At 44.5% G+C, this 15,375-nt stretch overlaps 2 protein-coding genes across 2 annotated transcripts in view; one reads left to right on the top strand and one right to left on the bottom strand.

The window, feature by feature from the left end:
* LOC132828322 (uncharacterized) overlaps nucleotides 1–13,255 on the top strand; it is a 71,142-nt gene extending 57,887 nt beyond the window's left edge. Inside the window, exons 12-15 of the mRNA XM_060845322.1 lie at nucleotides 748–802; nucleotides 3,072–3,158; nucleotides 9,134–9,205; nucleotides 10,673–13,255. Of these exons, the coding sequence (XP_060701305.1) occupies nucleotides 748–802; nucleotides 3,072–3,158; nucleotides 9,134–9,205; nucleotides 10,673–11,484 (1,026 nt within the window). The 3' untranslated portion in view covers nucleotides 11,485–13,255. The remainder of the gene's footprint in view (nucleotides 1–747; nucleotides 803–3,071; nucleotides 3,159–9,133; nucleotides 9,206–10,672) is intronic.
* Nucleotides 6,895–15,375, bottom strand: part of dstyk (dual serine/threonine and tyrosine protein kinase) — a 127,989-nt gene continuing 119,508 nt past the window's right edge. Inside the window, exon 14 of the transcript XR_009646108.1 lies at nucleotides 6,895–7,070. The gene's annotated coding sequence lies outside the window, so the exon portion shown is untranslated. The remainder of the gene's footprint in view (nucleotides 7,071–15,375) is intronic.

Genomic DNA, 15,375 nt, shown 5'->3' with positions numbered 1-15,375 from the left:
GACTGTAGTGGTTTTGAGACAATGAGTGACTTTCAGATAGATCTTAAGACTCAGCCATGTTGCTGGAGTAAGGTGTAGGCCAGGTCAAGTAAGGAAGGCTGGGGTCGGCTTCCCTAAAGGAAGGGCATTAGTTGAACCAGATGGGTATATATGAGAATTAACATTGGCTCCATGTTCATGATTAGGTTTGCAAATTGCGCACCTAACATGGTGGGATTTGAATCCAGATTCCCAAGTCATTACCTGGGTGTTTGGATTACTATCCAATGACAATACCACTATACCACTACCTGCCCTTTAACAGCATTTATTCATGGTGCAATTCCTTGAGAAGCAGTTTGGTCTAAATGGCTGGTGTTGGTCAAATTGGTACCAATAGCATGAGGTTCAATATCCATTCCAAACAGGGCTGGGTCATTTCCTACCTCCTTGTCCTGTCCATGCTGGAGGTTGGGCCACTCTAGATCTACGAGGTAAAAACAATGACGGCAGATGCTGGAAACCAGATTCTGGATCAGTGGTGCTGGAAGAGCACAGCAGTTCAGGCAGCATCCAACGAGCAGCGAAATCGACGTTTCGGGCAAGAGCCCTTCATCAGGCTTTTGCCCGAAACATCGATTTCGCTGCTCGTTGGATGCTGCCTGAACTGCTGTGCTCTTCCAGCACCACTGATCCACTCTAGATCTAACCTTCCCTGAATCAGAGAACTCTGGGTCAAGCACATTCACGTGACTTTTTTTTTTGCAGGTCTGGTCTGATGACATCTATCCGCTGCCTGAAAAAATCTACTGTACCCAGCCAAGTATGAAAATGTTTCTAGATAAAGCAATTTGCATGAAATGTAACAATTTCCCATTTTCATTCATTGGTTTAAATGTATATGTTAAAACACTAAATAGGCTTCATATACTTAACTCATCTGTTGTATTTTCTGTTAGCGAGATGTGTCTTGTTTGTTGATGATACTCTGTCTTTTCCCATCATTCAGTTAGATGCTCTGCGCGTCGAGTTTCCATTGTTCAGGGCTGGCCAGGTGTGAGGTCAGGGGAAATTGGTGGGAAACAGCTGAAGGAGTTTTAGGAATATGAGAGCTGCAAGATGGGAAAAATAAGTATCCATTTAATTCACCTTCTTCTATCCTGGTAGTCTAGAGTGGACATTGCACAGTGGTTAGCACTGCTGCCTCATAGCACCAGAGACCCGGGTTCAATTCCTGCCTCAGGTGACCCACTGTGTGGAGTTTGCACATTCTCCCCGTGTCTGCGTGGGTTTCCTCCGGGTGCTCCGGTTTCCCCCCACAGTCCAAAAATGTGCAGGTCAGGTGAATTGGCCATGCTAAATTACCCGTAGTGTTAGGTAAGGTGTAAATGTAGGGGAATGGGTCTGAGTGGGTTGTGCTTCAGCGGGTCGGTGTGGACTTGTTGGGCCGAAGGGCCTGTTTCCACACTGTAAGTAATCTAAATCTAAATCTAAATTTATCAAAGTTTACAGTAGATAGTCTGCTTTATAATCCAGAGTGTGGTGCTGGAAAAGCACAGCAGGTCAGGCAGCATCCGAGGAGCAGGAACATCGACATTTGAGGCAAAAGTCCTTCATCAAGAACTGCAGTCCTGCAGCATCTGCAATCCTCACTTTCACCTGGTTTGTAGTCCATCTGGGAGGAGAAAGTGAGGACTGCAGATGCTGGAGATCAGAGCTGAAAATGTGTTGCTGGAAAAGCGCAGCAGGTCAGGCAGCATCCGAGGAACAGGAGAAGGAGCTTATGCCCGAAACGTTGGTTCTCCTGTTCCTTGGATGCTGCCTGACCTGCTGTGCTTTTCCAGCAACACATTTTCAGTTGTAGTCCATCTGGCCATTATCTGGTATGGGATTTCTTTATATCTAGCATCTTGCTTTAGTGAAGTACCTGCAGGGGCCTATGCTTGTTCCCTGCCCTGCAGCATCCTCAGAGACACACAGAAAAACAGAAATCAGTTTTCAGATAATTTTTTACACCCCACAGTGTGTCGGATTTGCTTGCAGGTTGCTCTTTTCCATCACAAACCAAGGTGAATTGCCATATTTGATTAACTTGGATATCTCACCTATACAAGCAATGATGTCAACGCCTCTCCCCCCCCCCCCCCCCCCCCCCCCCCCCCCCCCCCGCCCCCGCACCATATTGGCCAAGGTATTGCCATGGAGACAGGGGAGTTACAGCCCTCCCTTGCAAAATTCGAAACAAAATGGCTGCTGTTAGCTGTAAATCCACTTGTGGACAGCAGATGTCAAACAAGTCTAAGTGCATTAACAACCAACTTGAAGGTAGTTGGTTGATCTTGAAGCTCCCTTGATGGGAGTGACATGCATTCATAATCAAGGAGTAATTGTCTGCAGACAAATGGAATATGTTCAAAGTTTGGGGGAAGATGTTCAAGCCTCATGTGTTCCTGAATACACAGGGGAGCTTTCCAATATAGAAAGTCCCTTTGCTTTCACCATGGCAATGCCTCAGCTAATAATAGTTGACTTTCCAACCAAAAGACATCTTTACCTCCTGAAGGTAACTTACTGTGATCCTTTGAAATGTGGTATTCCTGCATTTTACCCCGAAGTGTGTAAGACGGAAAGCTTCAGCAACATCCTTCCCATGTGAGCAACTGAGAGCTTTAAGATGATTGAAAGAGTTGATTGGATAAATAAACAGAAATGATTTCCTCTAGAGGGGTGGATTCTAGAACCAGAGACTGGAACTAAGATTTGAACCAAGCCATTGCTGTCTGATGTCAAGGAGCATTCCTTCACATAAGGTTGGGAGTTGGGGGGAGGTTGGTGATAGAAATCTGGAGGTTTCCAGATAAAAACTATTGGGGGGGGGGGGGGGGGGGGTGGAGGGGTATGCAGCCAGGTAAATGGAGCTAACATAGCTCAGCTATGATTTAATTAACTGATATAATAGACTTTGGAACGACCTTGCTTTTCTCGTCCATCCTTTCCAAAGATCTATCGGTGTGAGGGGACCGGCAGCACATTTTGATTTAAGAAAAATAGTCCAATCCAACTTTAGATATAACTATCTTTCCATCTTTCAGAGAGAACTCTCTCCCCCTGGCTTGCTGCCATCTCATCGATAAGTCTCATCCTCTGTCCATTGGCTGCAATGATCTTCTACAAGAAATGTAAGTGATGTTTGTGATATTGTCGGCGAGTTTAGGATTTCCACTGCAATCAATAACAACTCAACTTGGTAGGAAAGTACGCCAAACTACTCCGGAAATAGCTGGGGAAAATACTAACATTAAGGGCACAATGATCACAAAATAATTCAATTTAATCAAATAGATCATCTAAAACAGAGTTTTTGAAAAATTCTTGGGATTAGGCTTCGTTGGCTGGACACAGCGTTTATTACCTGTCCCTAGCTGCCCCTTGAGAAGATGTTGGTGAGCTGCTTTTTTAAACCATTGCAGTCCACTTGATGTAGGTTGACCCACAATGCCCTTAGGGAGGGAATTCCAAGATTTTGACCCAGTGGTACTGAAGGAACTGCGATATATTTCCAAGCCAGGATGGGGAGTGGCTTGAAGTGGAACTTGTAGGGGGTGATGTTCCACGTATCTGCTGTCCCTGTTCTTCTACATGAAAGTGGTTGTGGGTTTTGAAGGTGCTGTCTGAGGATCATTGGTGAATCCAAAGGATCTGTGGTAGTTGATATAAAGCTCAATGTTAAGAGTTATTGCAGTGCTCTCTTAGCATTGGACAAATTGTTAAAAGAAAGTCTTGTATTTATGTAGCACCATCGTCATCAAACTCCCCAAAATGCTTTCCAGCTGAGTTATATCTCACTGAAACGTCTAAGATCCTGAGGGTACCACAGTGATTTGGTGACAGGTGGAAAAATAATTCAGTTGTGTGTAAGAGCAGTATGGTGATGAAACGTCTGAAAATGAACCTTCCAGCTCATCGAGCAAACCTACATCCAGAACCTCAACCTGAGCTACAAATCTTCTCAAAACTTGATAATGGGGTCATTTTCTGGTTGACATGTGGCCAGTGGTATACCACAAGGACCAATGTTAGGGCTTCACCTTTTTACAACTGTTAGAAATGATTCGGATGAAGGTCTCATTTCTAAACTTGTTGATGATGCAAAGATAGTTATGAAAGTAAATTGTGAAGAGCACTTAAACAGCCTACTACAGAGTATGGTTAATGAGTGAGTAAAGATCTGGCAAATGGAACAAAATTAGGTAAGTGAGAAATTGGAACAAAAAGTAATAAAGAAGCATTTAATTTAAATGGTGAGAGATTACAGAGTTCTGAAATGCAGAGTGATCTCTGTGCACTCATGTATGAATAGCAAAGGATTAGTATGCAAGTACAAAAAATAATTAGAAACCTAATGAAATGTTATCACTTACTGCAAGGGGAACTGAATGCAGAAGAAGAGACGTTATGCTTCAGTTACACAGGGAATGCAGTGGTGAGACATCCCAAACGCTTTGCCCATTATTGATCTCCTTTCTTAAGGAAGATGGAAATGCATTAGACGTAGTTCAGAGGTGGTTTCTTTCATTAATCTTTAAAATGGACAGGTTTCTTATGAAGAAAGGATGGACCAAGTCTCGGCTCATATCCACGGGAGGTTAAATCAATAAGAGGTGACTTGATTGAAACTTAGAAGATCCTGAGGGATTTCGCCAGGCTCCAGTCATGAGAGAATTTACAACTCGGAGTTACCCATTTAGGACACGGATGAGAAGATTTTGTTTCTCGGTGGGTTAAGAGTCCTCTCTCTCAAAAGCTGCAGAAACAGAGTCTTTTAATACTTTTAAGGCAGAGATAAATTTATTAAAAGTGAGGAGCTATGAGTTGGGAATGTGGAGTAGAGGTTACCATCAGATCAGACATGAACCTATTGAATGACAGAGCAGGTATGAGAGGCTGAATATCCTACTCCTGTTTCGAACTTGTATATTTATATGGCAAGGACAGAGAGGCCCAATTTAAGATTATGTAAGCTTGCTTTTACACTGGAGATGAAGAGATTTATTTTTTGTCTTTGAGGCTTGTTAGTCAGTGAAAGTAGTGGAGACTGCACATGTCCTAATTTGTACCGAATTCTATTCATCTTTCTGCTCATTGACCTCATTGGTTCCCGATTAAGAAATGCTTCAATTTTAAGATTCTCATCAATCCCTCTATGGTTTCAGCCTTTTCTATCTCTAATCCTCCTTTAAATTCCTGCCACGACCTTCCCGACACTCCACCAATCCCGTCTCTTCACTATCTCCGATTATAGTTGCCCCAGCAGGGGCAGCCGCACCTACAGCTGCCGGGGCCCTAAGTCCCCGAACTCCCTCCCTAAAGCTCTGCTTATCTTCCTCCCTTTAAGATGCTCTTTAAAACATAGCTCTTTGGTGAAGCATTTGGTCACGCGTACAAGTCTCTTTACGTGGCTCCATGCCACATTTTAATTGGTGATGTTCCTCTGAACATCCACAGCATTTGATTACGTCGAAGGTGCTATAAATACAAATTTCTGTGTCACTTCACAGCATGTCAGCTGCTTGGAATTTTCCAGATAAGGGGAGGAGTTGGGTGTGTAATCTTAGTGCATTGTTAACAATAGGATTTATTCATTTCCATTCAACTGTGAGCAGGGATATCATGCTTCCTTAAGCACTTATTGACTCATATTTGGTTGGCTGTTTTTAGTATACAAAGTACATGGAGATTCAGTGAAGTGGAAAGTACCAGTTAGTGAGCTAGCTGGTCAGTGCAGTTACTGACATACACTGTGGGTGCTCTCTCCTTTTTTTTGTAGCATGTGATTGTCATGTCCATTGGGTGTGGTGGGATGATGTGGAAAGGTTTGCGTGCAGATACAGCAAGCAGAAATGCAAGTGGCATATTGGTGGATATTGCAAAGGGATTGGAGTAGAGGAATTAACAAGTCTTGCTACAGTTTTCACAGGGCTATAGTGAAACCACACATGGAACATGGTGTGCAGTCTTTGGTCTCCGAGTGTGAGGAAGAATATCTTGGCATTGGAGCTTGTGCAACAAATGGTCACTAAATTGCTTCCTGGCATGTGTGGGGTTGTTCTATAATGAGGGAGGGAGTGAATTGGGGCCTGTATACTCTGGAATTAAGAGTGAGAGGTGTTCTCAATGAAACCTACAAGGTTTTGCAAGATCTTGACAGAGTAAACATTGAGAGCTTATCTCCCTGATTGAAAAATCTAAAACAGATGGGCATAGTCTCAGGATAAGGACCAGATCCAGTTTAAAAAGTTCACTCATGGGACAAGGGCAGTGTTGGGTGGACCAGCATTCATTGCCCATCTCTTGTTGCCCCTTGAGAAGGTGCTGGTGAACTGTCTTTTGAACCACTGCAGTCTATGTGCTTTAGGTAGACCCAGAATGACCTTAGGGAGGGATTTCCAGATTTTGACCCAGCAACAGTGAAGGAATGACAAGATATTTCCAAGTCGGAATGGTGAGTGACCTGGGGGCTGATCTTGGAGAGGATGATAATCTATTTTCCTTGACCTTCTAGATGATAGAGATTATAGGATTGAAAGAGACTGCTGAAGAATCTTAAGTGAATTTAGGACTGAGATTAGATGAAATTACTTCAGTCTGAAATTCACTACCTCCTGAGCTGTGGATGCTGCATGGTCAAATATACGTATGGGTGGGATTGACAGATTCTTAGTCTCTCAAGGAATGAGTGGGAAAGTGGAATTGAAGCCCGAAATCAGCTGTGATCATATTGAATAGTGGAGCAGGTTCGATGGGTCAAATGGTCTACTTCTGTTCCCAGCTCCAGTATTGTTTTCTGAATTAGAAAATTCGCGATTCAAGTTCAGGATCTCCTGACAGTTGTGCAGAAAACTTCAGTCTGGGTTTTCAAGAGCAGTTCTGAGGGAATAGTATACTTTTACAGCTGATGTCCAGAGACCCTGTTTTCCGACTCAGGGGAAATCGAAAGGCATCAGGGCTTTCCCCAAACAGGTAAAAGCAAAACACGGCGGGTGCTGGAGGTCTGAGCAAACACCAAACAATGCTGGAGAAACTGGCAGCATCTGTGAAGAGAGAAAAAATGTTAATGTTTCAAGTCTGATATGATTCTTCTGCAGAACTCAGTTACAAAATATTAGCGTTAATTGGAGAGGAACAGGGAGTTCTCCTCGTTATTTTGCTCAATATTTGTCACCTCAACCAACATTAGCAAGACAATGTCATCATTGCTGATTGTGAGACAGTGTGGTGTGAAAATTGGAAGCTTTGTTTCCTATGTTACAGTACTCCTAGAAAGGACTCTGTTTCTCTGTAAGATGCTTTGAGACATCCTAAATTTGTAGTTTAAGAATCTAACGGTGACCGTGAATCCATTGTTGATTGTTGGAAAAACCCATTCTGGTTCACCAATGTCCTTTAGGGAAGAAAACTGCTGTCCTTACCTGGTCTGGCCGATGTGACCCCAGACCCACAGCGATGTGGTTGATTCATAACTGCTCTCTGGGCAATTAGCGATGGGCAAGAAATGCTGCCCTAGTGTCGCCCTCATCCCATGAAGGAATAAAGAAAAAATAAAATGGAACTTTTCTGTTACAGAGCAGTGATGACCCTCATTTTCAGCTGCTGCAGCTCAGGCTGATTGAGGGAGAATTGCCTTTGATCAGTTTCGAATCCCTTCCACTTGGGAGTGTGGAGTTTCTGTATGCATAGAATCTGAAGGGAGCTGGGTTGCATACACTTGCTGCCTTGGAAAAACAACAGAGATCCCATGCTCATCCTACTGTCACCCCAGAAGACACAGGGCTCATCACCACCTTCTGAAGGGCAATAGGGATGGGCAGTAAATGCTGCTTTCACCAGTGATGGCCATGTCCCAGCAATAAAGAAAAAAACTTGGATAGACTTACGGGAAAATGGAAAATGCAGTAAATACCCAGCTCCTGTTGACATAAAGTCATTGATCTTCAATGTTACCTTTTAAATGTCCACTCTGTCTGTCTCAGCAGATGCTGCCTGACCCTACGTGATGAGCGTTTCCAGCATTTTCTGTATTTATTTCCAACATCTGCTTTTCTCTGCCTTTGAAGTTAGAATTCTATGGAAGGGGCTGAGAGCTAAACTCCATGAGATCTACTGGGTGCAATCGTCTGAGTCTCAAAACAGCTTTCCTGTTGCCCTTTTCTCTTGCTAGTGAGCCACAGGGAAGCAATGCTGCACTGATTCAAACTCCGTCAATAGGCAATGTAGAGAGATTAGATTAGATTACTTACAGTGTGGAAACAGGCCCTTCGACCCAACAAGTCCACAACGACTCGCACCTACTCAGACCCATTCCCCTACACCTAACACTACGGGCAATTTAACATGGCCAATTCACCTGACCCGCACATCTTTGGACTGTGGGAGGAAACCAGAGCACCCGGAGGAAACCCACACAGACACGGGGAGAATGTGCAAACTCCACACAGCCAGTCGCCTGAGTCGGGAATTGAACCCGGGTCTCAGGCACTGTGAGGCAGCAGTGCTAACCACTGTGCCACCGTGCCACCCAGATCTACTGGGTGCAATCGTCTGAGTCTCAAAACAGCTTTCCTGTTGCCCTTTTCTCTTGCTAGTGAGCCACAGGGAAGCAATGCTGCACTGATTCAAACTCCGTCAATAGGCAACGTAGAGAGATTAGATTAGATTATTTACAGTGTAGAAACAGGCCCTTCGACCCAACAAGTCCACACTGACCCGCACCCACCCAGACCCATTCCCCTAGATTTACCCCTGCACCTAACACTGCTGGCAATTTAGCACGGCCAATTCACCTAACCTGCACATTTTTGGACTGTGAGAGGAAACCAGAGCACCCGGAGGAAACCCACGCAGACACAGGGAGAATGTGCAAACTCCACATAGTCAGTCGCCTGAGGCGGGAATTGAACCTGGGTCTCTGGCGCTGTGAGGCAGCAGTGCTAACTGCTGTGCCACCATGCCGCCCACAAAGGCTCAGAGAGCTCAGAGTGTGGGAAGTAACTACTCGGGCTGTCCTGATGAATTATTGGCACTCACCGTTGTAGCCTGTAATAGTCTCTCTCTCTTTTTTTCTGGTGTCACGCTGACTTCTTTTTTTAATCAACAGATAGGAAAAAATATCAGCTTTATCAGAAACGTCAGGAAGAAAATGAGCAGCTGAAAGTGCTGATGGCCCCAGGTAATAACATGCAGTGATCTTCCGGAGTAACTTCTTCAATGTCTCCATTTTCCTTTGAACGTGGAGGCGGTTATTCAACTCCCTGAGCTTGTTCTGTAGTTCCATTTGACTGTGACCAATCTGCAATCTCACTCCATTGATCCAACTTCAGTGGAAACCCTTATTGAAATCTACCAATCTCACCCCAGAGAGCTTTCAGAAACCTGTTGTTTTGTGTTGACTTCACACTGGGATGACACAAATGATGGATGCTGTTGGGAGTGGGGGCAAGAGGACAAGTTCTTGGAGCAAGGGGATGGAGTGAGGGTCCAGTGTGGGTACATTTGTGCTGTCCAATATACCTTCCGCCCCAGTGCCTTTGATGTGACTTTCATCTCTTTCAACCAGGGGTTCCCCTTCAGCATGGTCTAATGAGCCCGCTAACATCCCTCTCCCACTTTCTGCATTTCTGTTCTAACCGGCCCCATTGCTCCCATAACCACCTCAGATTTCTTTGCTCATGAGTCTCCTCTGCTTCATGCTTTTCAACAGTATCTTCATTGTCAGATAAATATTCAATAGGAAACCCTGTCTATAATGCCAGACTGCAGTTAAGTCTGGAACGCTAAACTCAATGATGGGAATCAAACCTAAAGTTATGCACGTCTCTATCCATGTCAGAACCCATGTTTCCAAAGGATAATAATGATAATTTATTGTGAACATCCACCAGAGCACACTGCCACACTTGCTGAGCTTTCTGTTTTTATTTCTGAGCTGTAGGCTACTGCTTTTAAGTTTCCTGTCCAAAAGGGGCAGCACTGAACCAGTTAGGGCTTTTTAAATAATGACAATCCGACAGATTCACAGTCACATTTACTGATTCCAGCTCTTTTATTTCCGATGTTAAATATTAAATTCCAGTTCTCACACTGCCAGGGTGGGATTTGACCTACCATTCTCTCTTGCGTTGGCCCTAATACCAGGACAGGTCATTCTGCTGTAACATGGCAGTTGTGTTCCTGTGCAACCTCCAGCTGTAGAAAATTGGGCTGTCGAAGATCACCAATAGGAAATTGCTATACCCATTCAGTAGAAAGCTTGCATTGTCCAAACAACGTCTACAATTTGTCAATCATGTTATAGACAATTTGCACTGATGAAACACGCGTTATGGCAGAACGACCTGTAATGTAACTACCACAACCCGTGTAACAATATAAACTAGTAACAAAATGAGAAACTCAGCAGGTCTGGCAGTGTCAGTTGAGAGAGAGAGAGAGTTAACGTTTCAGAACCAGTGAGCCTTATTCAGAACCGGAAGGTGACTGGAGCTCAAACATTACCTCTGCTTTCTCTCTCCACAGATGCGGCCAGGCCTGCTGTGTTTCTCCAGCAATTTCTGATTTTGATTCTGATTTGCAGCAGTTCACAGTTCCGGCCGGTTTATTTTAGTTGAACATAAATCGGTATGATTTTCTTCGACAGTCAAGCTGCTGCTGCTTTGCTCCTGGGATCACAAGTATTTCCAGGGAGTGATTGAAGCCTTTGCCTGGTACCTTCAGCAGGACTGCAAGTGTGAAGTGATCCTGGAGCTCTGGGAGAGGAGACAGCTCGCCCAGACAGGCGCAATGATTTGGCTGTCGGAGAAACTGGCAACAGCGGATAAAGTCACCATCGTCTGGTCGAAGGGGGCGGAGATGAAATGGAAATCCAAGTCCTTGCTTCAGGAGGACAAGCCTTTTTTTGTGGAATTTGAATTTGGTGACTTATTCACCCCTGCCTTGGTCAGCATCGCAGACCAGAGCCCGAGGGGGTTAACTGAGAAGTTCTCTGTTGTTTACTTTGAGAGGATCAGCGCTGGGGTCAAAGTGCCGGAGATCTTCAGAAAGAAGCAGATTTACAAACTGATGACTGACTTGCAAAAATTCCAGCTCACGTACACCACAGGGACTGAGTGGACGGACAGCAAAGCTAGACAGAAGCTGACTGACAGTATTGAGGCATTCGCCACCTATCAGCAACTCTCCCCTTCCTGGTTTGAGGACTGGCATCATAGAGAGGGTGACAATCAGGTCTCCTTCTCTTCATCTGCGTTTCCAGAAAATATATTCTCCCCATCGGACAAACCGGTGATGCAAGAGAGCAACCCCTCTGAACTCACACCTCACGGACCCCTCACCGCATCTGATCAGCACAATCCAGGGTCAGAGCCCTGCATGGGAAATACGGTGATGGACAAAGACCATCACAAACCATCACTTCTGCCCAGCAATGCCCGTGTATCCAGTTTGGTTTAGGATACGGGTTGCAGTGTTCCTTAGCAGTCCTTGTTGTTGTCCTCTGGGTATTACAGCCAATAGACGTTGCCTCCTGAAAGCAGTGCATCAGAATGAAGACTACAACCAGCTGGTGATGGAGAGCTGGGAACACGGTCTGCTGCCAGGGCAACTGTGTATGGGCTTTGTCTGCTCACAGTTCACAATGTCCTGACCCAATAAGATCCTGCTTTAGTCCATCATAAACATGTCACAGAGCATCCTCTGCTGCAGGGAGGAGGATGACCCTGGCCCTGGTCTAGGCCAGGCACAATGGGCTAAATGGACACCTTCAGAGCTGCATGATCACAGTATAAGTACCTCCGATGGCTTTCAGTATTGAGTCAAAGTTATAGAGCACAGAAACAGATCCTTCAATCCAACTTGTCCATGCCAACCAGATATCCCAACCTAAACTAGTCGCACTTGCCAGCACCTGGCCCATATCAGTCCAAACCCTTCCTATTCACATACCCATCCAGATGCCTCTTAAATGCTGTATTTGTACCAGCCTCCACCACATCCTCTGGCAGCTCATTCTGCACCTGGACCACCCTCAGCATGAAAAAGGTGCCCCTTAGGTCTCTTTTATATCTTTCCCCTCTCACCCTAAACCTATGACCTCCAGTTCTGGACTCCCCCACCCCAGGGAAAAGATTTTGTCTGTTTGTCCTATCCATGCCCCTCATGACTTTATAAGCTGCTAAGATCACTCCTCAGCTGGCGACGCTCCAGGGAAGACAGCCCCAGCCTGTTCAGCCTCTCCCTATAGCTTAATTCTCCAACCCTGGCAACATACTTGTAAATCTTTTCTGAATGCTTTCAAGTTTCACAACATCTTGCTGATAGGAAGGAGACCAGAATTGCCTAACCAATGTCCTGTGCAGCTGCAACATAGCCTCCCAACTCCTGTACTCAATACTCTGATGAATAAAGGAAAGCATACCAAACACCTTCTTCACTATCCGATCTACCTGCAACTCCACTTTCAAGGAGCTATGAACCTGCACTCTGAGGTCTCTTTGTTCAGCAACACTCCCCAGGACCTTGCCATTAAGTGTACAAGTCCTGCTCTGATTTGCTTTCCCAAAATGCTGCACCTTGCAATTATCTAAATTAAACTCCATCTGTCACCCCTTGGCCCATTTGATCAAGATTCACGCAATTCCTTTTGACCATGCTTTTTGTTGTGGTGTTTTGGGGATATGGATCATAATTGTAAAATCCCAGGCACTCCTTTGTCATTGCGAGGTTGTCCTCATCTTGTCAAGACTAAACGTTGATTTATGGGTTGTGAAATCGATTGGAGCTGAACTTTGAAGCTTGTAACATAATTGTTGAACAGTGTCTCATGTAAACAAACTGAAAAGCTCTGATTAATATCATGTGACCCACACGGTCACATAAACTTGCAGTATTAAAGACCTGGCTAATGTTTATCATTATAAACCCTAACTCTCCTCCCGACCAGTATTGTGGGTTTATCTACAGCATATGGACTACAGTGACGTAAGAAGGCAGCTCACCACCACCTTCTCAAGGACAACGAGGGATAGGCAATAAATATTGACCCAGCCAGCGATGCCTCTGCCCCATGAGTGAATACTAAAAAAACGTTGATTTTGTGCTTCTATATTGAATGTTTGTCAATATTGAGATAGGGTTCAGTGCTGAAGTAGTTTCACATCAGACTCAATAATGTTAACTTTGTTTCCTCTTCACTGATGTTGCCAGATCTCTGAGTTTCTCCAGCAATTTCTGTTTTTGTTTAAGATCTCCAGCATCTACAGTTCTTTCCTTAATTAAACGATAGGGTTTGTTTGTTTAATATATATTAAAAAAAGTCATAGAATATAAATCATTTGTCCTGAGGCAGGAAGAAGACTGTACTTTTAAGAATAAAACTTCACTTTAGACCTTTTTTTTGCATAAAAGAGTTGCTTTTGTGAGGGGTGAAAGTCCCAGATTGATGGAGCACCACTTTGAAGCAATGAAGCACCGTTCCAGAGTTCAAGTCTGAGGAAGGGACACTGGACCAGAAACATTAACTGTTTCGCTCTCCACAGATGCTGCCAGACCTGCTGAGATTCTCCAGAAATTTCTGAATTTTGATTTTCAGATCTCTAGGACGATGATTCCACGCCTCTATCTGCAATTCTTTGTTTTGTCACATTCAAGATGGTAGTGTGAGCCATCCGTGCCTAGGTGGGATTGTGGGTGATGGGAATCTCGGTTGCACCAGCATGTCGCTGTAAACGTGTGACATCTCTACAGCACAAGGTGATGGTGTCTTTACCGGATTGTGCTCAGATGGGACAGATCCAAAGGAGCCCCGTGCATTCATGGGCAACCAGGTGATGATGTTGAGTTCATTCAATGACTCAGTGCAGTGCTCTCCACAGAAATAACAAAGAATGCCATTATTTTCCCAGGTATTTCTCCAATGACTAATACCACAGACAAGAATATTCTCCTAATTAGTGTGACCTTACTCTCACTATGCTGGGCACACACTGGTGTATGACTGTTCAATGAGTGAGAGTGGTGTTGGAAAAACACAAGTGGTCAGGCAGCAGAGGAGTAGGAGAGTCAATGTTAGTATTTCTCCTCTTCCCTGGTGACTATCTGGGCAGCACCATCTTTAAGACTGGGAACCATTGCTTACTCATAGGGCAGTGACATCACGGTGCCGTATTCTGTTTCTGTGCATGCACAGCTGGTGGCACTGTCCATAAATGCTGCCCTTGCAACATAGCAGCATCGCAGGCAGGAAGCTGGTGTCTCACTGCGGCATTCTATCAACACCGAGTCAGAGACTGTGGGTTCAAGCTTTGCTCAAGAAACAAAATCCAGGCTGATAGTCCAGAGCCCTACTGGCAAAGTGCTGCACTGTTGGAGGATCCATCTGTCCTCGTAGGTGGGCTGTTAAAAGACAAACTCCCATAGCACAGCAGGACAGTTCATGCACACATCCTCAGATATAACTGAGGATTGTACTCAAAACATCGATTTTCCCACCTCCTGATGCTGGTTGGCTTGTTGTATTCTTCCAGCTTCCTGTTTGTCTCTGTCGGATTCCAGCAGCTGCATTTTATTTTTGTCTCTTGCCCAAATTCTGGATATTTCTCTTGTTATTTTATCCTCAGCCACCACGATACAAACAATGACTATTCTTCAAAAAGGACTTGCCTGGCTGTAAACCAGGGATAACATGAGACTTTGAGCAATAGCTATATAAATGCAGAGGTTTCTGCTTTCATTCACCTCCGGTCTTGTTGATCTTAGTCACATATTTAACCAGTGGATGAACTCAAACCTCAAAATGCTTCTTGAATCATTTCCTCTTGCCAGAGCCATGTGCTCCATCTCCAAGTCAATAGGTTTAGCTTTTGTTTTCTTTTTGTATAATAAGCTCACGCTCTTTCCTTAAAGACCATAATTGCAGCTCCACATGAGTACCTCCCATGACTAACCAGCACAGTAACCAATTGGATTATCCAGTAATACCAGCAGCTGAAATCATGACTAGTGCCATTTCTGACCTTGGAGTAGGGGAGTTTTGGCTTCTAATCCTAGCTAGTATTTATTTCTCAATCTTAGAACATCGAACGTTACAGCGCAGCATAGGCCCCGCGGCCCTCAATGTTGTGCCGACCAAACAAGGCCATTATCTTGTGAGCAAGCTAGGAGCCATGTTTCCTACATTACAACAGTGACTGCACTTTAAAAACATTTCAGCGTAGGAAAATCTGACTGTGAAGTTTCTTTCGAGAGTACCTTCACACTGAACCAACACTCTTGCAGAAATAACACAAACACTCTGTTCTGATGGTAAAGTGGTAAACCCCTACTTCTGAGCTAGGATGCCCAGGT

Source organism: Hemiscyllium ocellatum, chromosome 26 (assembly GCF_020745735.1).
Source record: "Hemiscyllium ocellatum isolate sHemOce1 chromosome 26, sHemOce1.pat.X.cur, whole genome shotgun sequence".
Classification (NCBI taxonomy): Eukaryota; Metazoa; Chordata; class Chondrichthyes; order Orectolobiformes; family Hemiscylliidae; genus Hemiscyllium; species Hemiscyllium ocellatum.
Note: the sequence above shows the minus strand (reverse complement) of the source record. Positions and strands in the feature narration are given on the sequence as shown.